The 27,256-nt window shown below is 46.0% G+C and overlaps 1 protein-coding gene across 2 annotated transcripts in view; it reads left to right on the plus strand.

Moving 5' to 3' along the window:
* The window catches only part of ANXA2 (annexin A2), a 41,881-nt gene extending 21,151 nt beyond the window's left edge, over positions 1-20,730 (plus strand). For both annotated transcript variants that reach the window (XM_080667490.1, XM_080667491.1), the window contains 10 exons: positions 6,817-6,911; positions 9,482-9,595; positions 12,601-12,691; positions 13,845-13,924; positions 15,319-15,378; positions 16,949-17,042; positions 17,582-17,677; positions 17,972-18,030; positions 19,145-19,267; positions 20,366-20,730. In XM_080667490.1, the coding sequence (XP_080523616.1) occupies positions 6,817-6,911; positions 9,482-9,595; positions 12,601-12,691; positions 13,845-13,924; positions 15,319-15,378; positions 16,949-17,042; positions 17,582-17,677; positions 17,972-18,030; positions 19,145-19,267; positions 20,366-20,425 (872 nt within the window). In that variant the 3' untranslated portion in view covers positions 20,426-20,730. The remainder of the gene's footprint in view (positions 1-6,816; positions 6,912-9,481; positions 9,596-12,600; positions 12,692-13,844; positions 13,925-15,318; positions 15,379-16,948; positions 17,043-17,581; positions 17,678-17,971; positions 18,031-19,144; positions 19,268-20,365) is intronic.
* The last annotated feature ends 6,526 nt before the right edge of the window (positions 20,731-27,256 follow it).

A 27,256-nucleotide genomic window follows, 5' to 3' on the forward strand; every position in this document is an offset into this window, starting at 1 on the left:
TCAGTTCACTGTGGGTTGAGTTCAGGGTAGGGATGTTAAGTCCCCTTGCATCTGTCCAGATTTTTAATTTTCTGTCCCCAGAGGCTGGTAGAGTAGCAGAGTATAGAATGGTGCTGGCAACTGTATGCATAGCCCTTCATTTGTGATTCTATTTGATTTGAATCCTGAGTGCTGGCCTGGTTTGTGTTTTTCTGCTGGTCCTGTAGAGCAAGCATGTCAAACTCAAAGGCTAACACGGGCCAAATAAACGAGGCATGCGGCTCATGGGCCGCAAGTTTGACATGCTTGTTGTAGAGTATTTCAGACATACTATTTTGCATGGAAAGCAGACAGGGGTCTAGATTAAGTATCCAGTGGGATTACCAAATCTAGGTATTTAAATCTTTCTAAGGGATTCAACTGAGGAGAGACCAGAGTAGAATAAAAATAGAAATCTGATGTCTGGCCTACGCCTTCTTTGGTACTTAGCTAAATGATGCTTTCCCTGAGTGGGAGCCAGGTCCCCTGGCTGTGGCAGACTTGGGAGAGGGGCCGAGCGTCCCGGTCTCCTCCCACCCTGTGCAGTGTTTGTTTTCTGTCCCATCTCCCAGGCAACTGCCAGAGTTATCATGAAACTGGACTCTATGCCCTAGTTTTTCATAGACCAAAAACTGAACACAGGCAGGAGCCAGGCCTGCAGTCCAAGAAGCTGAGTGGAGAAGGCAGTAGACACGCTCCCAGTGGGAGCTCGCTGCATCCCCATAGTTTAAAATTTTTCATGATCTCTGTGTTATAGGGTGAGAAACTGAGGCATAGGGAATTCTGAGACCCTAAGTTCTGAGTCCCACCTCGCTACTAGAGCACTACATCTGTTGCCTCCACTTCCACAGATGCCACCCCTTTGCATCTGTTGCCCACCTGGATGTCTGGCTCCTGGTGAGTCTCTCTGGAGAGAGAATGCTCGCTTCTGCTGAGTGATCCTGAGAGGTGACTTTGAGAGCAGGAATTCTGGCCAGACAGCTGGCTGATGGCTGGGAGGATACTTTTGGGCAACAGTGTGCATGCGTGCATGCGTGCGTGTGTGTGTGTGTGTGTGTGTGTGTGTGTGTGTGTGTGTGTGTGATTTGTTGCCCCTTTCCCACTGAGTTATTAATGACTGTCTTCAGAAGAAAGTCTTCTAGCTCTTTCTGTTGAAAAAAACAAAAACAAAACCCAGCTGGGTAGTCTCGTCAGTGGCATGCATTGTTACTTAGTGGGGCAAATCACTGTGTACCGATTATTAAATTTTTATGTTCTAAATAAGTTCAGTTCTGTAGATATATAGACACATTACTATCCTGAATCCTGTAGATATATAGACACATTACTATCCTGAATTTTTAGGAACTGTGGGGGGGGCTGGGGAGGGTTGTGGTATGAAGAAGTATAATTTTTAAAAGGTACAAATATGCCCTGGCTGGGTGACTCGGTTGGGCATCTTCTTGTGCACCAGGAGGTCACCGGTTCTATTCCAGTTAGGGCACATGTCCAGGTTGTGGGCTCAGTTCCCTAGTAGGAGGTATGCAGGAGGCAGCCAATCCATGTTTCTCTCTCCCTCTCCTTTCCTCTTTCTCTAAAATCAATGGGAAAAAAATTTTTTAAAGGTACAAACAGGATTCATAAATATAGGATGATGATCACATGTCAAATATTTATTTAACTCAGATAAGGCTGGTTCAAAGGGAACTTGAGAGGCTGGGCGTTTATAGGCATTGAGTAAAGAATGTTGGAGGAAGATCGCTGGGCTGGATACAAGACCATTCCTGTCCTGCAGGGCTCTGAAGCCAGGACCCCTGGGGCTGCCCTTTCTAGTGGACCCAGGTCTCCAGTTACCAGGTTACTAGTCAGTGGTTAAGTAGTAGCAAGTGAGTGGGAGCAGGCTCCTGCACAGTCTTGAATGGGCCTCTTGGCCACACTGGGAGGACTTGCTGTCTTCCTCTTGCCTTACTTCCAAGTTTGGATAATTTTCTGTAACAGGAGGCAAGATAGTCCAATTCAGAGACCCTGGGTCTTTAACCCAGCTTTGAATCCCAGTTCTGCTGTGTGACCTTGGGGAGCCCCTGCCTTCTCTGAGCATTGCTTTCCCCCTGGGATTGACATTATCCCCCACCTCGCCTGGATGTGGTGAAATCACATGACAGGATTATGTAATGCACCTAGCAAAATGCCTGGCACATGGTAGGTACTCAGTGAATGGTTTGATCTGATAATAAATAAAATATGTCCACATCTCTGTAGATGTGGCCCTCTCCTCTCCCTGTGGCCTGCCTGCGACCTTGTTGTAAAGATTTCTTCTGAGGTTTGATACTGATATGCCCAGTAATCTAAGCCAAGTTTTCGCCAGGATCTACATAAGGAGAGTTCTCCCTTAGTTCCTAATCAGTCAGTCCTCCTCTGAGAGCCTCCGAGTCCTTCATCAAACAAATGAGCTCCGTTTTCTTTGTGCAGTCAGTGTGTCTTGGCAGATGTGAGTCAGCATCCTGTTCAGAACGGCCTCTTGGTTCCTTGCCCATGGACAATAAAGACATTTTCCGTGGGTGCCAGATGCGGAGCTGACTTGGGGTTCCGCCCGCAGAGGGGAGGAGGAAACTCCAGGAGGCTGATTTTGTGGTTTGGGATTCAACCATTATTTTAGACTGCAAGTGTTCTTTATGTTTTAAAAATACAGCGGTGGTTTAAGGAACCCACCGCCCCCGACTCCTCTGCTTGAGCCCCGCCATCCGCGGCACCTCCCTGTGGCCTCACTTGGTTGAGGTTGACTGGCCCTTGGGACAGTGACTGACCTTTCCGATGCCCAGCTCAGAGGGCTGGGAACAGTTTGTAGTTAACCGATGAAGACAGCCGACATTTTCATTCAAGGGATAAATGCTTACAGACTTCATGGTCCTATTTCCCATCAGGAGCCAAGAAAGTTTGTCTTAGGTCCTCACCAATCTTGAAACTCTTAACCTCGATTAGTTTTGAAAATAAATTTCTAAAAAGCTGCCTGGATCACAGGATTTCTGTGTTCTCACCCACGGTCTGTAGGATTCCCCTGCCCAGCTCACTGTTTGCCAGTGTGAGCCTTTGCTTAGAGTACTTTGTGACCTTCCACATCAAACACAAGTACAGTGGGATAGGAAAGAAACGTCATCCGGGTTTGTTGTTTTTTCCTTATCTTTTTGCCCGAGCCACACAGTTATGTTTAGATCCTGGGCCCTTCCACCCAGCAAACACTTCCCTACACACTGGAACGTGAACCATCTAAATAAATGTACAAATGCAGAGAGGCCGAGCCTCGTCCCCCGGGCATCTGCGCCTGGGTTGCATTTGTTAAAGCTTTCCCAGCGGACTGCACTCTGTCCATTGTTGACGATGATTGTGCTGATGTAGGGAGCCGGGTGTTCAGTCCTCATCCTTCAGCTGTATCCTGGGCAGGAATGGTGAGTAACCGGATGACCCTTGCAGCTTCCACCTGTACTGGACTGTTTTCCACAGGAATATACGGTCTCACCAATCATGATGGCAGGTCAGGAGGAAGCAGCAGTGCTCTGAAGATAAGATGCTTAAGTTCCACAAGCAGATATGCGTATTCTGGTGTTATGACCCAGGTCGTGCCTGGAGTGATTTGGAGTAGGCAGTTGATCCTGGGCTCCATGGTTCTTTCATGTTTCCAGCTCAATTTGAAACTTGCAGACAGTGGTATGGCAGAAATGGCTGGCGTAGGTGAGGTGCTCAGAAGGGGCAGTGGGCTTCCACTTGAAGAAAGATCTCCGTTTAATTCCTCTGTGTTAGCATTTTTGTCAAGCGTCGGAGTGTTCCTGGCAAGGCGTCCCAGCTTGTCGGGTGCTGCGTCGCAGCAGGCTGTGTGCTTGGTAAATAATTTAGGTAAAATGCATTTAGATTTCTTCCGACCACAGCAGCGGCTGCCTCCTAGGTGAGATTCAGGTTAACTACCCAGGCTCTTCATGGGGATTTCCAGTAATTGGATTGAATTCCGACTCACTGAGCCGGTGCTATGAACTGAAAAGCAAAAATCGGGTTGACTTAAGAGCATGACTGCACTGCAGTCTGTGTGGTAGACTCTTTTCAGGTGTGATTTCTTCCCTGGGTTGTTGGGACAGAGGTAAACATTTCTCTCCCTAAAATTGTAGGCGACCCCGCACCTGACAGAAGCAGTTGGTAGAAGCGTACTTGAGAGTCTTGGACGTGGGCAGATTTCTAAAGAGCTTCCAGTCTGCACCCGATGCTCAGCCACCTCCCGGGGTGATTCTTAAATAATCCCCAGGGAGGTGGCTGAAATGCTGCTTCCTGGGTCCAAAGTCCCAGAGAGCCTTTAATCAGTAGATCTCAGGTGGGGCCCAGGGGACTGTGTTTTTAATAAGTGCTTCGTGTGATCCTAATTCAGGTGGGCCCGGGGCCACATTCTGACACAAACGTAACTGTATTTGTTCCCAAGGGAGGATCGTTTTTTATGGATCTGTGTTCTTGGTATGTGTTCAGGTCAGCAGCCCCAAAATCGATTTCAGAAACTATTAGAATTGAGGTTAGAGGATATAACTCTATTTTGCTGTTGTTCTCGTGCATTTTCAGACTTGGGTAAGAAAGTTAAGTATAAAGCAAAAAAACATGTACATAACAAGTGGTGTTCCTAATTTAGAATTAGAACCACAGAACAAAGACAGAGAGAGCCCTCTGGCCAGGGAGCACACGTGTGTGGTTAGGCATGCATGCAGGTGCCCATGCCCAGACCCACATCGCTAAAGTAGCCCCCGACTTCAATGAGTCTTTGAATAACTCTATCCTGCCCATATCTAACTGAATCTAAATGTGTGAAAGCTCGATGCTGTCTGTTAGTGTTTCGTGGAAGCAGAACTGGAGGTCATTGTTTAAGCTCCTTACCTGTGCAGGTGTGGAAACTGAGACCCAAGGAGGGCAGATGTTCACACAGGTGACATTTGCACGGCAGGGCCTCAATCTCTGAGTTCACTGTCTTCATCTATTGACTAGGAAGAGCAATAGCTCTCCCCACTGGGTGATTACATAAGACAGTTGTTAGGATGTTTTAGAATCCAGAGAGAATTACATAGATTGGGCTCCTAATTATTTTGCACATCATGTTTTATTAATTAATGTATTTTGAACCATGCCAGGAATCTGTTGAAGTGAAATCACTAGTTGGTGTTAGAACAATGAATGCATGTCACTCACAGTGTATTAAAAAAACCTTTTATGGTCATTATGGTGAACGTGGAAGTACATATATAATGAAAAGAAAGAGAACTTTAAATTATCCATAATTCCATCACTCACATTACACTATTAAAATTTTGGTATAAAGGCTTTTAGATATTTTCTTATACATGTATTGTGTATCTTACTAAAATTGGGTTATACTGGGTATACTGTTTTGCAACCTGTTTTTTTTTCATTTTATACTTAACAATATATTGTGAGCATTTTCCCATGTCAATTAATATTTTATTTTATTTATATTTTACATGTTTTTATTGATTTCAGAGAGGAAGGTAGAGGGATAGAGAGATAGAAACATCAGTGATGAGAGAGAATAATTGATTGGCTGCCTCCTGCACGCCCCACACTGGGGATCGAGCCCGAAACCCTCACATGTGTTCTTGGCTGGACTCGAACCTGGGACCCTTTAGTCCGCAGGCCAGCACTCTATCCACTGAACCAAACCAGCTAGGGCTCAATTAATATTTTATGGCATCATTTTAATTAACTGTGTAGTATTCCACCATAGGAACAAAAAAACTTCTGACCTTCCTGTGACTTTGGGACTCCTGGCTACCTCTGGGCCAGGATGCTTGCAGTTGGCATGTGACCTTGTGGGCATAGCTGCTCTGCTCTCTCACCCAAGAAGTACCTGTCCAGTTATGGCAAAGACTTCATTAAACAAAGTTCATATCCAGTCAAGAGAGAGACCTTTCACTCTCTGAGTTCTTAAAATTGTGCTTTCTGAAGGTAAATGGCCTGTTAGGAGTATTTCTGACATAAAATGGGAAACTTTCAGACACCAGAAGGCATTGCTTATCTGTGTAAATACACATGTTCCAATTAAAATAGGCACTAAAATATTTCTGTGGCACTTCAGAACTCCCAATTTAGATTTAATTTAGATTAAAACACTTATTCTTTTTAATAAAGTTATAAAATTGATTATTAAAATTGCCTGTTGAAAATGAAAAGCAGTTTAACATTTATTTTCCTTACAAAACAATTTAGTCTTCAATAAGTATGATTGTATTAATCAATTATGCTATTAAAATACAACTGCCATATTAAATATGACTCATTTGTCATGACAGTTCCTATAATTATAGAAATTATACCTAGCTGCTTATATAGTCATACTCCCACAATAAATATAAATAATTGTCTCTATTAATTCGGTTCCTAGTTACTGTCTATTAAGTCCTCAGTGAAATGGCAATTTGGGGACCTTCATTTAAAATTCTCCTACCTCTTTGTGTTCTATCCGACTGCCAAAACCCCACAAATACACCTCCTACTGTTGATTCCAGAAACCTATTTATGAATCAAATAGTTTTTAAAAAATAAAAATATTTAAAAGGACCATTTAGGCTTGAGATTTGAAGTTGTCAGGAAAAAAAGAAAATGGGGTATACATTTTGGGGGGAGGGTACTGGCAAAAAGAGAACAAATTTTGATGTCTTGGCATTTTTGTTTGGAAAAGAGGGTAAAAGTTTTTATTTTAAAAACTCTGTTTAAAAGCTTCTATATAAGCCCAGAGGACTAGAGTATGTGATTAACTCTTCACAACTTGTATGTCCATAGGGGTGGATGAGGTCACCATCGTCAACATTTTGACCAATCGCAGCAATGATCAGAGACAGGATATTGCCTTCGCCTACCAGCGAAGGACCAAAAAGGTACGGACAGTTTGGGGGGCGGAGGGCATTCCTTATTGAATTTCTTTTTAACTTTATTTTTGCAGCCATTGCTTTTTCTTTTCTTGAATTCTGGGTTGTACCAGCAAGAGCCTCTGGAACCCTTGGGGATCCAAGGTTTCCCTCTCACATCCTTGTAAGAGTCACAACTTGCATACACATGGCCCTGGAATGCTTGGAGCCTTTACACAAAGACCATGCCCTCCTCCAACCCAGGGTGTGTGGAGGGAGCCTCTTGATAAGACGTTTTTAATTTATCTTTGGACACTAGCCTCCACCAAGTATTGGTCCTGAGCCGTTCCTCTTGTTTTTTAAAAACAACAACACTTGAATTCTAAGAGCTTTGCAATGAACGGGCTTAGTGGTTCATTTGGTCTCCCAGGACCCAGGCTATCTTCAGCATGCCATGGTCCCACTCTGGAAAGGGTCTTTGTGTGCTTTTTCTCCTGCTTGTCCACTAGTGATTAAAGAACAACCCGGGCTTATTCATCCTTTATTTTGTCACAGTGTTAGGAAATTTTATTTTTAAGGATGGGCTGCTTTATTTTTAACTTCTTGCTATTAAAAGCTTTTGATTTATTCTGGGATGGTGCAGTAAGAATGGCTTCCTGTGGCTCCTGTTTGACTTATGGCTTTCACTTGTGGCCAAATGGAGCTGAGCCGGGTGCATTCTGGGAGACATGTCTGCCCTCGGGGTTGACATGACAACCAGGGTTCCGGGAGTTGCAGGTCAAGCCCTGTTACTGCTTCCCCCCTCACCTCCTGAACCAGTCAGAAAAGACATACATAAGAAGGTATCTGGCTTCTTTCATCTCATGTGCTTTAAAATTCTTCTTCCAATAGACGTATAGTGATCTTTTGCAGTGAGGCACGAGGGGAGCGTATCATTTCTCCAGTTTCCCAACAGGATCTGTGAGCTGGAACTGAGTTTCTATTGGCATAGAAGGCCCACCTCTTTGGACAGTGTGCCTATAATTGCTCCTCAGCTGTCACCCACAGAGTGGGGTCTTGGCACACACATAGGGGTGCACGGTAATATAGAAGCCTAGATCTTGATTTTAAATTAGATAGATGGAGGACAAAGCTCTCCATGCCCTGTTAGAGGGAAGAGATTGCCAGAATCATGATGGGTTCAGTGGCCTCCCCAGCTTTGCCGTGTGCTGGAGAGCTTGCTGTCCTGCTGCTGCTTGGTGCTCCTCAGCCCTGGGCTAAGAAGAATGCCCATCTTTACAGAAAGATGCATAAACTGCTTGTAATTTCTGAAGGAAACCCTGGACGCAGAACCTCATGGTTTTGAAGGAGTTGTTTGCATAAGAAAGGAGAAAGCCCTGTAGTGCAGAGACTTTAGGGCTATGGGGCTGCCGAGGTGATGAACTTGAGCAGCATGGGCAGAGCTGGTAGGAGCTGGGAGAGAGGGCTAGTTTTGTGTTGCTTTCACGTTCAAGCAGATCCAGATGCCAGGTTTCTGCATATAAGGAGAGATTATGTTTTATTTATCAGACATTTCTGGAGTTTCTGTTCTTGCAGAGCCTTGTGCTAGACATTAGGAGCAGAGGAAGCTGAACTTCAGCCCATAGGAGTTTATAATAGAAGCGGAAGACGTCAGTAGGTACACAAATGCTATTTGAGGTTTGAACAGAGAACAGGTAGAGAGAGGGGAGTGGCAAGGGTAGGCTAAGTTTGGAATTACCTAACCTCAAAGTTCCAAGTTGGAAAATTGGTGCTATAATTGGAAGGTGTTGCTTTTAAAGTCCCCTCCTACGTGCCGTGTGTAACTAGGCCGGCGGGAAGCAGGAGAACGTCGGTGTTGGAAGGGTTGGGCCGGATCACTTCTAGGATGATCCAGCTCAGTTCTCAACCTCTGTGAATGACGTGAGAAGATTCTCTCATCACCTCTTAGCGCCCACAAGCACCTCTAGGGGCTGGACACTGTAGGTGCCATGGGGTGCTGTTGGCAAGCAGGAGAGACAGAAGGGAGAGAAGAGGAGGGGAAAAGGGAAGAGGAGAAAATAATTAAAACAGCAGAGTGCGTTGTCCCCCAGAGCTCATGAATTGTAGGAAAAGTAATCCTGAGGAAGCGTCATTAAGAACAGCATTGAATTTTGGGGTATCTGTCTGCATCCATGGGTGCCACTGACTCATGACTTAAAATCTGTGTTAATGTGACAGTGGAACCCTTGAGAAATAGCATGCAGTGGGGAAGTCAGAGAGGTAATTGGGGGGCTTTAGTCTCCATTGTCACTACCAACCCATCCCAATGTGGCATGAACAGACCGGCATTTTCTTGGTCTTGGGTGAGGTGTTTTGCATAGGAAGGCTTCGTGAGCCCCTTCCAGCCACGGTCCCTTCTGGATACGTTCTGATCCTTTGGTTTCTGACACCTGCATCTGTTGAAGGGCCTGCAGCTGAGGGATAGTTTGATCCAAGACCCTGAATAGTCACAGAATCACAACCTGCTTCCCAAACACATCCCTCTTTTGTTTTCCTGAAGTTTTAAAGTGAATATTGGTTACCAGCCAAGTTTTCCATGTTCTTGCCTTTTTTTCCTGAAGGAACTTACATCAGCACTCAAGTCAGCCTTGTCCGGCCACCTGGAGACCGTGATTCTGGGCCTCTTGAAAACACCTGCTCAGTACGATGCTTCCGAGCTGAAGGCCTCCATGAAGGTAGGCACATGTGGGATGCAATCTCGGCCGGCCGTGTCTGCCGTTAATATTTGTGAATTACAGCTTTCTGAGTATAAGTGGGTGATTTTCGGTTTTGTTGAATTCTCATTTGGAACCATCTTTTTTTTTTAATGAACTGAAGCGATAAGTCTTAAGATTTGTACCAAAAATATTTCAATTACTTTTTTTTTTAAAGCCTGTAAAGAAATTTCATGATGCTGAGAAGTCAGTTACCAGCTGCTACTGCTTGGCACCTGGGCAATTGAAATACCATTTGGAAAAACTACTTCCTTGATTACACTTCCTCCTTAGAAAAGATTTGTTGTGATATTGAGGCAAAAGTAAAACTCAGAGCTTTTGTTAAGTGGTGCTTGCATATTCTGCCCATGTTCTTGGGTGTTTCTTTTCCTGACCTCCTTGTGAATCCTGTTGTTTAATTCAAATTCGGGAAAAATCAGAACATCACAGTGCATATAAAGAGTGATTTCAGATTGTGAATGGTACCTGAGTCTTGTTCAAGTATTGTAGCACGTATTTCCTCTTGTTTTTCTTTTTGAAGTTATTTTGAACATGGAATTTAAGTTTAAGTTAGAGCGTCAGAATTCCAGTTTGGAAACCCCCTGAATTTTGTGTGGACCTAAAACAGTATACAAATGTAACAGATGCATACACATAAATGCATGTTCCAGCAAAGCACAAAACCACCCTTTCGTAGTGTGTGGCTGCAACACTTTGAGTAATCAGATACTGCCCTCTGCTGACAGACCTGGGGAGAGCCTCCGCCTTAGGGAGAAAACTATAGTTCTGATTTTTTTATTCTAAGTCCGAGTGCGTTTTCTATGGTGCCACTGTTCCTGAACTATGAAGAGACCGAGCCTGTCACCAGAGCTGATGTCACAGTTCGGTTGTCATCCCTTTACGAGAGAGCCCCTCTCAAGGGAGGCAGCTTCCCACGCCAGGCATGTCCAGGGTCCCAAACTCGATAGGTCGCTCCAGGCTGCTGAAAGATTTATGGTGAGATCTTCCCTCCTTCTCTAGTTTATCTGAGCAGCCTTGCCCTGAGTTTCCTAAGTCGGCTATGTTGCAGAGGAGATCTGATTAAGAATGATAAAAGTCAACAACACGTCATGATCCCGCTTGATAAAAAGAACACTCCTGAAAACCAAGCCCGGGATCTTTGGAGCCATCAATGAGCTGGCCTCTCCTGGGTGTCTTCTGACCATCATCACTGCACATCCGTGTATCTTATTTTCATCAGGAACTCATTAGTTGTGATTCATGCTGTTTCACTAGTATCTATTACCAGGATTAGTGACATGAGACGGACCTGTTTGAGCTGTCAGTCACCGTGGTAATCTGTGTGATTGGGCCCAATGAAAGGTGCTTTGACTTCTAAATCGTTGACCTGATGCCAGCTCTTCCATTAGCCATCACAGCTGAGTACCCCTCTGAAATCCATAAAGCTTGAAGTGACATCAGCTGAACTGTGCTTTTGAAAAAATTCTGTTTTGACTTCTGGCGATACTAGTGGCAATATCTGCCATGAAGTTGCCCTGTGATAGGAATTGTGGACAGTCTGGGGAAAGCTGGGCCCAGTTTTAGAAATTGCCAAGGTCACCTTTGAATATAGAGGTAAAACCACTATTGGAATTTTCAGATGTTAGCACTGGTCTCTCAGGGGTGGAGGAAAACAGACCTTACATTGCATACCTGCTTTACATGTCTGCATGCATTTCCTCCAATGCATGAGTTATTTTTAGATGGAAAAACTGCCCTCTGCAATATTTGAAGGTGCTTGGTAGTCATTCTATAGCAGTTGTATAGAATGCTTGTAGACCCTTGGCTAAGAAGAAAAGAAATTTTGACTTTGCTGGAACCTCTATGAATTGTGATTAAAAACTCCAGAGGAAGAGGCATTGGCTCACAGATTAGATTAAGAATAAAATTCAAAATTAACCATTAACCTGAGGCTTAGTTTATATTACACAAACCACTTTTCAGGGGCATATAAACTCTAATAAGTTTAATTAATAGTTGACATACTTTTCATGTGGATCAGGAAGTTTCTTATTGTAGTAACACCTTATAATTGATTTACATTTTAAACAGTTGTAATTCCACTTAGTTCAAAGTGATATTTCCATATTCAGAAAGACAAGTATTAGAGAGTCCTGATTATTAAATCTTGACTTTGATCATGAAGCTAGCTTTGAAATACATGTTTCATTGCGTCCTTTCAAGCTATCTGGCACGCTCAAAAGTGTATATATTAAATTTGAATACATCACCCAGCAAATTCTTATTCCTTAATAAAGTGTTGATGTCTAGGTTTATTTGGCACTTCATTATTTCCTTTTGCTTTCCCTAAAATGCCCGAAGAGTGCATAGTAATCAAGCAAAAATGGAAATACAAGAATGAAATTTTTAACATTAACCCAATTTTACATTTCAAAGAGGTGAAGCTAGAAATTTAATCTTATCTATACCTATCCCTGGTTTTAAAAAAAAAAAGACTTAATTTCAATCTGACGATGTTGGCTGGAAATGATAACATGAAATCTCTATATTCCTTTATTTTTAAGTTACTGAGCAGAATTTTTTAGTAAAGAAAGTTGTTTTCCCATCTATTAAAATAATGGGTGATTACAGAAATCGAAAAAGAAAGAAAAATGGGAATAAGAAACAGTTACCCATTTTATAAAACCATCACCAAAAGGCAACCACTTTTAACATTTTGGTGTCTCCCCCCATTCACTATAAAAACATATTTAATATAATTGAACTCAAATATGTCATACCATCTTGTATTCAGGTGAAATATTTTTTTAAAAGAATAGAAAATAACATTAGCTTGTGCTGAGGAATATAGTACAGGTCCCTCAGTAGGATGCAGCAGGGAGCATGCGAACAGACCTGGTCATGTCTGCATTTTACCTGGTTGAGATCAGAGAAAGCTAATGGCCAGGAGGACTTGCCTGCTGACATTTGTCCTGCCTGGTTCACAGGGGCTGGGCACTGATGAGGACTCTCTCATTGAGATCATCTGCTCTAGGACCAACCAGGAGCTGCAGGAAATTAACAGAGTCTACAAGGAAAGTGAGTAGCCCTGCTTCTGTAATACATCCTCTCAGCCCAGCTTCTCTCACCCCCATCATAGCTCTCTGGGCCATTGTTCAGTATAGGAGGCCTGGTTACAGATACAGAAATGTCTGCCTTTGTCCAGGGCTTTGCCGTGGTCCAGGTCCCTCTCCTCCATCTGCTTATGGCCCAGGTTTTGATTATTACCTTCCACTAGAGCTTCTACAGGACAGACAGGAGAGAAATCAAAATCTATTGAAAAGGTCAGATGGGGCCCTAGCTGGTTTGGCTCAGTGGATAGAGCGTCGGCCTGCGGACTGAAGGGTCCTGGGGTCGATTCCGGTCAAGGGCATGTACCTTGGTTGCGGGCACATCCCCAGTAGGAGGTGTGCAGGAGGCAGCTGATCGATGTTTCTCTCTCATCGATGTTTCTAACTATCCCTCTCCCTTCCTCTCTGTAAAAAAAAATCAATAAAATATATTAAAAAGAAAAAAAAAGAAAAGGTCAGATGGGGAGAAGTGGAAGGTATACATGGTTTTCATTTATTGGGTGCCGTCCAGGCTCTGCTCAAGGGGTTCCCACCTGTGGACCCAGAGATTGTTGTGAGAGGCAGGGGGACCTGTGTGCACTGAGCCGTATAGAAGGCTGGGGGTAGGATAAATGATGCAGTTTACATGGGTATGTGTTACTATGTTTCAATATAGATGCTTTTTTGAATAATGGAAAATAACTCACAAGTACTATTTAAATCTTACTAGTTTCTGCCATTGTGCATTTTCTTGGTCAGTGGATAATAAAGCACTAGTGTGTGTGTGGGGGGGGACGGGGGGGTAGCCCTTCAAATTTTTTTATGCTCAGAATGAGTATTCCTAGTCAAGTAGGGTGGGAACCAATATTTTAGTTACAGAAGGGGTCACGGATCAAAGGTGAGCTTGAGCGTGATCTGATCTGTGGTCCAGCTCGCTCTGCCCCTTGTTACTGATAAGAAAGAACACTGGCTCTGGTCTGATGAGGGTTCAGTTCGTCCTGGGAAATCCACTTACGTTTGGGCAGGTAGAGCCATGCTGCCCCAGGCATTTCTGCTTCTCGGAGGCTCTTTGTGGGGGGTGGGTGGAGTGGCTGGCTGGCTGCACAGGCAGGAAGCATAACCCACATGTGTTGCTTTCCAAGTGTACAAGACTGATCTGGAGAAGGACATTATTTCCGACACATCTGGCGACTTCCGCAAGCTGATGGTTGCCCTCGCGAAGGTTGGTTTCCGGTTTATTTCTTTGTCCTTGCTTCGTCCCCAGGCAAGTCCCATACCTCATTTTATACGTGAGAGTGAATTAACTCAATCCTCTGTGCCCGCATCGGAAATGGCAGCTGCATTTCCCACAGTGGGTTTGCCTTGTCCCTGCAGAGCTGTCGTTTGTGTGTAATGGGACTTCTTACCCAGCAAAACGGCGTGGTCAGGTGGACTTGTGGGCCAGAGGAGGGGTGGGCGGCTCTCACGTCCTGGCCTGGACTTCCGTGCCAGCTCTTGCCAGGTGACTTCAGGAAGGTCGCCTTGCCTCTCTGTGGTCACCTAGGACCCAGTGGCAGTGACCCTGTTTCTTTCACCTGCTCTCACTTCTGATGAGGATTTGCCTGTGTAGTCTTTTGCCTGGAGAGGGGTGGGGAGGCCTTCGCTGGTTTGCTGATGTTAGCACATTAAGGAGGGTGAAAGGCATTTCCTTTCTGAATCTGAGTTCTGACCAGTGTGCAGTTTAAAGCCTACGTGCCAGGGAGGGAAGAGAAATTCTTTTCTCCAGGAACCTGATGACAAGTGACCGATCTGGTGCTGCCTCCTGCCCACTCGCATCTCCACGGAGGCAGCTCCGCACCGCCTCCCCTCCCCGGCTCTGCTGCCTTCCACCCACCCTGCCTGCCGCCGTCCACTGGTCTCTTTTGCAATTCATTTCCACCATTTTATTCCCCTGATCAAAAACCACTTCAGCTGCATCAAATCCAGGCTTGGCTTTCTGCTTTTTAAAAAAGTCCTCTGTACGGCTGGTTCTTCCTAACTTGATCTTCCTGGGATTCCCTCCTCTCACCTGCTCCAGCCAGGCACCACCTCCCTCACCTGAGCTGCGGGGTCTCAGCCTCCCGCGCTGTTGCTGCCTGCCGAGTGGCTTCCTCCCCTGCCCTTCACTAGCCCGGCTGACATCCTTCCAGGTTCACCTCCGCCATCCCCACTGTCCGCAGACCTTGCTGGCTCTGCTCTCTGACAGACTTCTCCCTCACTTGCATTTCACTTCTTAGCGCCATACATTGCTGTGCCTTCCCACGTGGGCCATGTTTATTCTCCATCGGGACTATACGCTCTCTGAGGGGAGAAACTCAATATCATTAGCTTCTTTTTTTTTTTCAAGTGAGGATATTCTATAAGAGGCTTAGCCCAGGACTGGGTACCATGAAGTGGGTGATGGTGTGAGGCACAACCCCACTCCACTTCCTCAACTAATTTATCCATCCTTGGTCTGGTCCAGACTTCAAAGTGAAGAAAAATTATAAATGGGTATTTGTTCAGTGAATTAAATAATGGCTTACATGACTTGGAGAGAAAAACAGCATTAAAATGTGCAAAGGAATATATTTGATGTTGTTATCTTTTCCTCTGTAGGGTAGAAGAGCAGAGGACGGCTCTGTCATCGATTATGAGCTGATTGACCAAGATGCCCGGGTAGGTGCCAGGGTGTTGTTGTGGGTTTCTGTTTTCTAGGAAGCCTCTGCAGAGTTTGTAGAGTAATTATCTGTGCTGTGTAACAGATTACCTCCAAACAGAGTGGCTTAAAACCGTAACCATTTATTACCTCTCAGTTTCTGTGGGTCAGGAATTAGGGAGTGGCCTGGCTCAGGGTCACACAAAATGTTGACCAGGGCTGCTGGCACCTGAGGGCCACCCACAGGACTGCTGGCAGAGGCCTTGGCATCTCTCTGCATGGACTCTGCATGGCAGCTTGAGTGTCCTCACAACATGGCAGCCAGCTTTCCCTGATTGAGTGATTATGGGAGAAGCAAGGAGAAAGCCATGTGCTCTGTGATCTGATCTTGGGAGTCACACAGTCGCTTCTGTCCTGCTCTGTTCACTGGAAGTGAGTCACCGTGTCCGGTCCACAGTCCGAGGGAGGGGAAGGGAAGTAGCTGCCACATGGGAAGGGAGGGATGTCAGGGAGTCTGTGGGCTTCATTTGCACTTTCGGGGAGCACTGGTTATCAGCGGACATTCCCTTACACCGCTGGTGGTAATTACAGGATCCATACCCGACTCACATGCTAGTTTAGGCTTTGCGTGTGTGGAGGTGCCAGTTTCTGCAGGGTGTGGTCGGCTGTGCACACTGGTTTGCATTTGCTACAGTGAATGCCAACAGAGTAAATGTTCGAGAAAGCCGAAGGAGATGGGGGAGGCCCAGCCAGGCCGGAAGGGGGAGCCAGGGACGTGGCAGAGGCCCTGCCTGCTTTTCCAGCCCAGCAGAACTCTTTCTGGTTCTAGTCGCATATTCCCCTGCGAGCGAATTGTGAAGCTGATTCACATCATCTGAGCTATGTGCCTTTCCCAGGTGTCAACAGCTACCTCAAAACTTTCGGAAGGGCTGCAGAACAAGATGCATTTAGATTCATTTTAGTTTTAAGTTTCAATATATTTTACACTGTACTTTTAGCAAGTGGTGGAGAAGGTTTTAAAATAAAGTAATAAATAGAAGGTGGGTTTTGCAACTTCCGGATAATGGATGGTCACAGAATGAGTATCTACCCTTGCCTACGCCTCTCCCCCACCCTCCCCACCATTGTTAGCGTTATTTATAGCCTTTAAATTTTCCAGAAACTGAAGATAAGGTTGGCCTGGCTCCGTCATTTCCCGAGTCTCTAAGAAGCTCGGGTGTGGGCCCCGGACCGTCAGTATTTGGCCACTAGCTTACTTGCTATTATGGTGCCAACAAGGAAGGAGGGCTGGTTGTGCCAGTGAATGCTTGCATGTCCTTCTCTGTGTGCATAGAAGCTCTCAGTCCTTCCGGTGTTCAAGGAAGGAGATTTGTGCAGTGCTGGGCTCACGAACAATCTAGTCTCATGGCCATCTGTCTGTGTCTAAGGAAGCCTGCTCTTGATGAAAACTTGCGCCCTTTTCATCATTTCTCCCAGTTATCCTTCCTCATTTGGTGTTTTGAATGTGTAGGTTTTGGTCTTTTCACATGACGTTTTTATGACCTGGCTGTGGGTCCTGTAGTTACCTTTCCTGGGGGGTTGTGCTCGTAGGATCTCTATGACGCTGGAGTGAAGAGGAAAGGAACTGATGTTCCCAAGTGGATCAGCATCATGACCGAGCGCAGCGTGTTCCACCTCCAGAAAGGTGGGTGCTGTGTGCTCCTGGAGCCCCCGGTGTCGGTGTTGGGGCTCACATCTTCCAGAGCCAAGCCCACTCTCCACATTGCACCCCCTGTTTTCCCTCACCAGATCCATTTGCCCTTCTCTCCCGTTGTGGATCCTTGTTTCCCCTAAGTAGTTCCCATGGTTTGGTGCTTTAGCTTGCTGCCCCTTCTTGTCTGAGGATCCTTCTGTTTTGCTACATGCATTGAAGTAATGGAGTTTGCTGGGTGCTGCATATTACTTCCTGTGGCTTCCAGATAGAATGGGTTCCACTCAGTGGAGGTGGAGATGTTCAAACATGGCCCAGGCCGTGCCATTCAGGCCAAGTGCATGGGACAGCTGTCCCAGGGCAACTGGTACAATGTCAGCTCTAGTTACCATGGCAACCCCTTAGCCCTTAGGATGCTGTGATTATCCTTTTTTTTTTTTTCTTTTTCAAATGTGGTATATAACTGTGTGGGTGATCATTGACAGCTTTGACTAGTGGCTCCATTTTAGTAATTACTTGTTGCTTTTCCTTAGTATTTGACAGGTACAAGAGCTACAGCCCTTATGACATGTTGGAGAGCATCAAGAAGGAGGTCAAGGGAGACCTGGAAAATGCTTTCCTCAACCTAGGTGAGTAAGTGTGGTCCCCCATCCCTGGTGAACGTCTCCTCTCGGTAAACTACTGACGCAAAAGGAATAAGAGAAAGAGCTCTGTTGGAGACATTCTCATTGTCCCTGGGTTTCTGTGGCCTCGGAGTCCCCAGTGTACAGCCTCAGTGAGCCGAGTGCCGCACAGGGTCCCTGGTGCTCCCTCAAACCCTCCCGTTTTGCAGCCCATTCAGGTCATCTGGTGTGTGCCCAGCTCAGAGCCTCATCCCCACTAGTAGACAGAGGAGTAACTGACCCCTTTGCTTCTCCCCACAGTCCAGTGTATCCAGAACAAGCCCCTGTATTTTGCTGACCGACTGTACGACTCCATGAAGGTAAGGGCAGCCGGCTGAGAGGTCTAGGTTTCCACACTAGGCTCTTCTTTCATGTCCCCAAACTAAGCCCCCCTGCCTAGTGATGGAGGAAGGAGCCCCGCGGTCTAGGTGCAGGGTGCACCAGCCAGCTGTGGCTGCATTCGGCAGGTGAGGAAGCCACAAATCCATCTTCTCACTCTCCTGACCACTGGGACACTTGTTTGTGTACAGGCAGAAAACAAAGCACCCGGAAGAGAGAGAGCCAGGGGATGGTTGTGCCTGACTCCTGCTCACTTTCTCAGTGATTCCCTCCTATTACCTCTGAGAGAAGAACCGCAAGGGAGGGAGAGACTGTGAAGCAGCCACGATGTAGTAGACATTGTGCAACTTACTTAAACTTAAATAATTACCAAAGAACCTGAGGCTTATTGTTTTGTTGTTACTACTTTCTGTATAGGTGAGGAGGCTGGAGCTCAGAAAACTTTAGCTTGCTTGAGGTTCCATAGCCAGATTGGAACGTGGGTCTACAGACTCCAAAGCCAGCCCAGCAACTGTCCCTTGAATGAAGCATCTCTTCCCACAATCCCATCCCATTTTCTATGCCTCACATGTGCCCGGACTTTATATCTTCCAGGCCCGCCCACTTCCTCCTAGGTCACCCCCTTGATCACACTGCCTCTCCCCATCTCTCCTCAGGCTCATGTAAAATATGACCCTTACCTTGGCACCCATGGTCTGAGGCTCTGCAAGTAAACCCAGTGGTCTTTCTGCTCATGCCATGCATGCTGGCACAGGGCCACGATGGATACGTGATAGTGTGGCCTCTCTGAGCTCCGGAGAGCTGGGACCTATTTGTTACATGTGCAAACTCACACACTCATTGAACCGAGCCTTGCAGTGCTTAGTGCTCAGCCCACGTTCAGTGAATGCACACGTGGGAGTCTGTGCAGACGTCACCCTGCTGTGTTTCATGCTCATTTCCTCTTCAGGGAATAGTCACACTGTTCCATTTGTGATGTCTTAGTGAGCAGCATCAAGAATCCAGATCAGTTCTAGCAAGAAAACGTGCTCGATGGGTTTGTGATTAACATTGCTCTCAGTGAATTGTAACTTGGATCATCACCTTGACTTTCAGGGCAAGGGGACACGTGACAAGGTCTTGATCAGAATCATGATCTCCCGCAGTGAAGTGGACATGTTGAAGATCAGGTCTGAATTCAAGAGAAAGTACGGCAAGTCCCTGTACTATTACATCCAGGTGAGCCCACGGTGCCGCGTCACCTGCACTGCTATTGGGGGGCCCAGGGGAGGGTCTGTGTTTTCTTATTCACTGGGGAAGAGATAGTCACCAAATACCAGGGATTTATTTTGAAAGTGTGATTTGTCCCAGAATCCTATAGAACAGGCAAATGTTTTCTGTTTCCCACATGTGTTATTCCACAATAATAATTGGTGTTCTTGATGATGACCCTGTAAGAGCTGCTGACATCCTCAAGAGATTTAGATCAATTACATTTTACATTCATTATATTTCCATTTCTTGGAAAATCCTCTGTGATTGGCCCAGAACGCCCATCTCTTCAGCCAGTTTAGTCTCTGTTTTGGAGAGATGGAGAATTCAGATGTAACCAGCAATGCCTTCCCAGCGGTCCCACTGTGTGTAGTTCAGACAGGCATTGCAATCCCTTTTTATAAAAGATCCTGACGTTTCCAAAGGCATGTCAGTGGTTACAAGGATGAATTTAGAAGTGGGTTAGATGTGCCCAGGTTTATTAGGGCATCTGTGTAAAGTTTAGGCCCCAATTAGACCATTGTTTCTTCACCTCACCAGCTTATTTCCGTGTGACCTTAAGAATTTAGGAAACAGCACTGTGAGGCAGGAAAGGACGCCACCTTCTCTGGAAGGCAGAGGACCAGGGAGAAAATGGTGGTGTTGGCAGGACCTCAGGGCAGTTAGAGCAGTCACTTACCATATGAGTCCCCAGTACCTCTCATTCGCTCCACCTTTGTGGTAATAATGTGACTTGAAAGTCCCCCTGAGGCCACACTCCCTGAGGGTCCTCTGATGATGATGGTGGTGGTGGTGGTGTGGTGGTGGCAGTGATGGTGATGGTGGTGATGATAGGGGTGGTGTGGAGGTGATGATGATGGTGGGGATGATGGTGATGATGGTGGGGATGGTGGTGATGATGGTTTGGGTGTGGCCTTCCGGGCCTTTGTATCTAGGCAGGTCCTGCAGAGTTTTCTCTGTTAATTTGGAGAAGCTCTGTGTGCACTGGTTCTGCCTGTATATTATGGTGAAGTTTGGATCTTTTTTTTCATACCGAATTTCCTTTTTCTCTTTGACCATTTGCAGCAAGACACCAAGGGTGACTACCAGAAAGCGCTGCTGTACCTGTGTGGTGGGGATGACTGAGCCCGTGGCGGCCTGAGCATCCAGGAGTGGTGTTCCTATGCTTCCAGCTAACACTTCTAGGAAATCTGCTTGCGACTAGTGCCCATCCCTGTGCCCGTCCCTGTGAGGATGCTGTTAGCATTGCTTCTGCCTCACCTTATCTCAGTTGCCTAAGCATTGCCAGGCTTTCCCGTCTAGTCTCTCATTTTAGCCAAAGAAATGAACATTCCAAGAGTTGGAAGTGAAATCTATGATGTGAAACACTTTGCCTCTTGTGTACTGTGTCGTAAACAGATGAATAAACTGAATTTTTACTTTAGAACCAATCACTTTGTTGACCTTGCTTTTAATTTAATTGTTTAAAAATCAAACATCCCTGAGGGCCATATGATTCAGCTGGTAAGCCTGTCCCTAGAGGATGAACCCTCTAGAGCTGAGCAGCCCGATATGATGGCCACTATACAGATGTGACTAATGAAATAAAACAAAATGAAAGAAAACAAATTCATGTCCTCAGTCATGCCATCCACATTTCAGATTCTCAGTACCACGTGTGGTGAGCAGCTAGTGGCTGCACAGCGCAGGGAGAGAACATGTCCATCCTATATAATAAAAGGCTAACATGCAAATTGACCGAATGGTGGAAAGACCGGTCACTATGATGCGCACTGACCACCAGGGGGCAGACGCTCAACACAAGAGCTGTCCCCTGGTGGTCAGTGTGCTCCCACAGGGGGAGTGCCTCACAGCCGGCAGGCAGCCGGGCTCACCACTGGTGAGCGCAGCAGCGGTGACAGGAGCCTCTCCTGCCTACACAGCAGTGCTAAGGACGTCCAACTGATGGCTTAGGGATGTGGGCCTAAGCAGTCAGTTGGACATTCCCTGAGGGCTCCCGGACTAAGAGGGCACAGGCTGGGCTGAGGGACCCCCCCTTGAGTGCATGAATTTCACGCACCGCACCAGACTTCTAGTTATAATAGAAAGTTCTGCTTTCTATGCCGAGGAGATGTTGCTGCCTATGGGGGAGTAGCCCAGAGTTACCCCTCATCTGCTCATCTTTCTACAGCTAAATAAGGTGAAAATAAGCATCAGTGGTGGCCTCAAACTAGGAAGAGGAGAGGGGTCAGTGGGTTCTGTTTAGCAAATATTTTTTTAAGCCCTTAGGTTTATAGAAATAAATAACATCCTGCCCCAACCTCCCGGACCACCTTCGGTGAGCCAGGCCATAGCATTCTTGTAAAGGATGTTAACAGAAGTTTCCGGATCAGGACCACAGAGAAGAAAGTTACTGCCTTTGGCTAGGAAGAAAGATGACCCAGAGGGGAAGGGAACATTTGAGCTGTGCCCTGAAGTCTAAGGTTTAAGTTTTATAGCTGGGAGGGAGCTCTCCACACAGAGTCTTAGGGTTCTGATAATGGAGAAAAGGCAATTCATACAACTGGTATGCATTTCAAAAGACACAAAGATTATATATAGTGAAAATTATGTCTCCCACTCTCTCCTACCAGCCAGGGGCCTTCCCTAGCCACATGGTTTATTGTCCTTTCATGGATAGACTGTACAACAAGCATGTGTGTATTACTATGTTCATAATGTAAAGGTGGTGCTCATAGGCTTGCCAGACTAGGACAGTGCTTATACAGGTCCTGCAGACAGCTTGCTTATACAGGTACTTCCCCTGAACAGGATGTATGGCTGGGTGAGGGAGAGGGGGGAGGCAGTGGGGGTTGGTTGAATTGCCTGTCCCACACCCTTACACTGAATTTTCTCCTCATTAGAGGGTGCTGTATCAACCACTAATTCTTGACACCTAGCTGATCCTGGATGAGAATCAGTGTCTAGACCCCGAGCAGTTCGCCTGTATGATTCTTGGCAAATTCCAATAAATTCTAGGGCAAATACTGTAGTCTGCAGGGGCTGGGCAGGTAATACAAATAAATGTGAGAAATGGGCTGGTTGCACAGAACTAGGAAGTCTGGAGAAATGGAAGATGCCTGCCCCACCAAACATTCAAATTCAATTCAATTAAAACGATACCTTGTTGACCAAACATAACTGTGGGCTGAATGATTAGCTATTTTGATCCTTTGGCAAACTGTAGCTAAGAACTCTGGTGGAGCATGGCTCTTGAGCTACTAGTGGCCCATAGGGTCTAAGTCCACTGAGCTAGCCTTTAAAAAGCAGATTATGCAACAAAGGATGTTTTCTCAAATGTACCCTCCTATGCATATTAGAATTGATGCCTCAAATCCCAAAATGTACTTTTCCATGTGTGGGGGGCAGAGTTCAAGGAACTGCGTAAAAAGCAAGACCTTTCTGTTTAACCCCAAATTGTTGAATTGAACTCAGCTTTGCTAGGGCTGGGCAGAGGCTGTCAGCAGTGTTTCAGATCAGGGAGGATCTAGGCTTTGTTTCCTCCCACCATGCGGTGTGTTTCAGGCGGCAGAGGAAGGTGGTGGAGGAGAAGGCAGGGCTATGTGGCTGGTGTGAGGGCAGGCTTCTGCTCCTGCTGGCCCAGCACAGCCCGGCCTCTGGTCTGGCCGATCTGGACCCTCTAGCAGGCACGAGGCAAAGTCCAAAAGGCAGGCTGGCCCAAGAGAGGCTCCTGGAGAACTGGTCCCAATGTTGCCTGCTGTTTCTGCCCACCCTCCCCCCCTTGTGCCGACCAATGGTTGTCTGGTGTTTTCCAAAACTGACAGAAAGGGCACATGCAATTTGGTCTCATACTGTCCTGGATTTCAGCCAGTCTTCCTCAGTCAAGCTGTCGAAACCTTTTCTTGAAGAACCATCTGGAGGTATGAGTATTCTCCCAAACAATTTTACTTTGGAAAGGAAAGGAATGGGGCACACATTTTGTCTGCTAATATACTGATTTTATTCTTTGAGGAGGTAGGGAGGCAATGCATGCCGTATAGCCATGAAAGTTTACTGAACCATGACTGAACAAGAGGACGCCCCCCCCACCCCTCCGCCCCCAGCCATCGGTGGTGGTGCTGGGCGGGGCTGTCACCTTGCACTAATTCCAAATGGTCCCCTCCACACTGTAGTCTCTGGGAATGGTGTCTCCCCTGGAGTTGGACAGTGCCCATCCTGAGCAGCCATGCATGAGGGCCCTTATGGTGACCCTATGCGTGTGTGAGATGGCCTGTTAGATATTTGGTCACAGAATAGGCTTCTAGATTGAAGCTGGAAGACAAATCTTACTTGGGAACAGATGGATAAACCTCACAAGGCCTCATCTTTTCCATGGACTCATGATCTTTGGGCCCGTTTTTCGGGGCTATGTACAAATGACTATGCGTAGGAATCTACCCAGTATGCGGAGCTCCTGTGGTATAAACTATTAGTAAAGATAGCTAAGGCAGGTTCACAAACTGGCTACATTTAGCAAGAAAAATGACTTGAGGACAGAAATCTTTTAAATCAATTTTTAGTGTTTAAATGACTCCAGGCCTCTCCCCACGTTTTGACAAACAGCTTTGGCTTCTTATCCACATCCGTTTATTTGACCTCCTTTTTCCATCAGCTACCAAAATGAAAACTCCGCTGCGGGAGAGAGAGGGAGCAATTTTAAACATCTCATAGCAATGAGGCAGAACATGCTATAGCCATCAAGTTTTAGTTGTTCATTCTATTTATTGAAGAAAGCCTGTAGCCTGATTTCTTTTATGCGAGTACATTTGAGCAAGCAAAGTTTATAGAGATGACTTATCTCATTACATTAGAAGAGTGATTTGCTATCTCAGCATCTATAAGCAATTTTAACAGACATTTCTGGATGAAGAAAAGCTTTTGTAAATATATGCGAAAGACACAATTTCATCAAGCATTAAATTGGAGGTGCCCTGGAAAAAAATATTACATTTGTGCATTCAATTAGCTTGATTGTGGCTGAATTTTGTCCATGGAAGGCAGCATTTCTGCAGAAAAACAGAAGCATTCCCTATGTCAGCAGGTTTTCGAAAACAGAAAAGCACACTTTCCCCCTTTGCAAGTCCTCTTTTGCATTTGTGCTGTTCCCAGCTCTGCGTCCCTAATCAGGCTGCTCAGTCTTGTTCTCCACAGAGGAGGGTAAGGGGAGAGTGAATCAGAAGCCACTTTATTTAGGCCTTACGGAAATCCAAACCCAGCAATTCCAACTTTAAATAGCCTGTGTTTGGTCTAAAAGCTAGGTGAGCTCTGAGCAAAATTGGGACTGAGGAAATGGAGAATGGTTGGGGCACAAGAGAGCTTTCTTGGACCCCTAAAATCACTCTAAAGAAATGAGCTAATTTTTTAGTATGATCACCAGCTTGCCCATCTCCTCCTCTTTGCTGTTCTATATAGTTGAACCATCAGCTTTCTATTAGGCAATGAACCAGAAAAGATATATGTCAATGGAACCTGGCTGTGGGGGTGCCTGTTATTTTTAATTTTTTTAAATATATTTTTTATTGATTTCAGGGAGGAAGGGAGAGAGATAAAAACATCAATGATGAGAATCATTGATTGGCTGCCTCCTGCATGCCCCCTACTGGGGGTAGGGGGTCGAGCCCGCAACCTGGGCTAGAATCAAACCTGGGACCCTTTAGTCCGCAGGCCAATGCTCTACCTACTGAACCAAACTGTCTAGGGCTGTTATTTTTAAACACTAGGTGAGGACAAATCAGGACTTCCCCAGCTATGATCCATTGTAGCCCAAGGTTATCATTTCTAAAGATTAACTAATTCAAGGATAGGCAAGGAATTTGAATCAGGAGTAGAGAAATGTTTCAAGTAAGGTTTAGGTCAGGGATGGTGCCAGATTTCAAATTTAACCATGGATTCTTGAGCTTTGAGGAACCATCTTGGTCTTAATGGATGACCTTTGTCCTAAGAGATATGAACTCATGTATGACTAGGGAGATTTTTAAAATCTAGAGTTGAGCAGGTAATATAGCACCTCAGTCATTCACTTATTCATTCATCGATGTACTGGTTTATCAGTGGACAGGCCTGCTCTGTGCTGGCCTCTGAACTAAGCACTGGGGATTTGAAGAACAAGGCAACACTGAAGAAAGATAAGGGCTGAGATGGAGGAAGGCACAGGTGAGGCACTTCAGGGTTCAGAGTAGGTGATTCTCACCCAGGGTGAAGCATCTGGAAGGTTTCTGGGAGAGGCAATACTTAAAGCAAGATTTTTTATTTGTTGTATTTTTTCTAACGTGCACGAGGAATAATCATTGGTAGAAAAATGCAGTAAAGTATAAAGAAGAAAATCTGAATCACCCGGAACTCCAGCCAAAACCAGTCATGGTTAGCATGTTGGCAGGTTGAGCTGTTTGAGAATTAGCTCTTGTTTCCTTGGAGTAAGCTCATCAGGGAAGAGCGAGAGGCAGGTTTTCCTCCCCCTCCTCAAGAGGACAGGCCGAGCATTAGGTGGTGAAAGTCAGCCTTCCTTTGCCCCACAGAAGAGGTAAGTGGCTTTTGATTTTTCAAAGTCTGGTCCAAGAAGAAGGCCTGGACTGCGCCAAAAAGGAGGGCTCTGAGGTGAAAGGAAGAAGCAGGTCCCCTATCCGTGGGACAGCTGGGTTTCCAGACAAAGTGCCTGAGTGTCCTTTGATGGGAAACTCTAGGTGCTTGCAGGGGTAAAAAACTGCCCACAGCAGCGTTGCCTACCTCTGGGAACAACTTAGTGACTGGGCGTGGCGAATGGGGAATGAGGCTCTGCCAATGTTAAAATCTAATTTCCAACCCTGACCTGATTCTATGCCACTTCTTCCTCCATCACCAGAACAGCCCACGTCCCACTATGAATCGCTAGAAGGGAATATTTTTATGTTTTCCTTCTGATTTATTTTACCTTTTGACATTTATGATGTATAAGATCTATCCCAGATATATCATAATAAATATGCCAGAACACCTCAGAGCTTTAGATCTAACTCTGTGCTTTGAAGAAGTCTCAGCTAAACTTTGTGTATCAGTAGGGAAAACAGTTTAGAGTCATAAAACAAGAGGAGGAAAATGAAGGATGCCCTGCTGATATCATATTCCAAGTTGCTGGGAACACAAAGAAATAACAGAAAATGATTTCAGAACATAGACGAAACAAAAGAAGAGGCAGAATCAAAACTTTCCAGCTCTTTAGTGGGATAACTGCTAGCTCTGTTTTAATACGAGGTTTCCTTGGAGTTAACATCTGGCTTCTAAAATCAACAGATACGGAGTAAGGTATACAGATACGTCAGTCTTATTCCTAAACTCTGGATCCTTTGTTTCTTGGCTGAGGCCCCCAAATCCCTGCATGGAAATTCAGGCCTGGCCTGGCCTGGCCCTGGTTTCAGACTGACGCTGGCCTGAGCATGGAATATTTAACCAGCGTATGCTCCTGGGCCCTGATGGGCTCTGTACTGCTCTGGGAAGCAGTGAGCTCTGCTTGCTGAGCTCTGAGACCTTTGAGTGGGTGGGCACCAGTGCCAGCGCCCAGGTAGGGAATGTGCAGCAGGAACCCTGTGCACCAGGGTTCAGTGTCTGAGAATGGGCTGGAAAGGCAGAGCCAGAGTGGGCTGCCTTCTCCTGGCAGGAGGGAGCCCAGGGGTGGGCGTGGGAGGCAGGATCTGAAATCCACACTGCAGGGGCTGGCCAGGAAGCCACAGCTGGGCGAGATCACGCTGCTCCTCTGCTGGAAGGCCTCCCTCAGAAGAACTGCTTGGTCTTCATGCAGCTGGTCCGCGAGCGGGAGATCCCGCTCGCACTAGACCAGGACCTTGCCTCCTGTTCCCTGCCATAGGCAATGACATGCATTGCTTCTTTAAAGTGGGAGCTAATGTCAGCTGTGTGGCTTCTTCCCGGGGACCTGTGTGTGGTGCAGGAGGCTGGTGCAGGCCTCAG

This window comes from Plecotus auritus (assembly GCF_963455305.1).
Source record: "Plecotus auritus genome assembly, chromosome: 1".
Classification (NCBI taxonomy): domain Eukaryota; kingdom Metazoa; phylum Chordata; class Mammalia; order Chiroptera; family Vespertilionidae; genus Plecotus; species Plecotus auritus.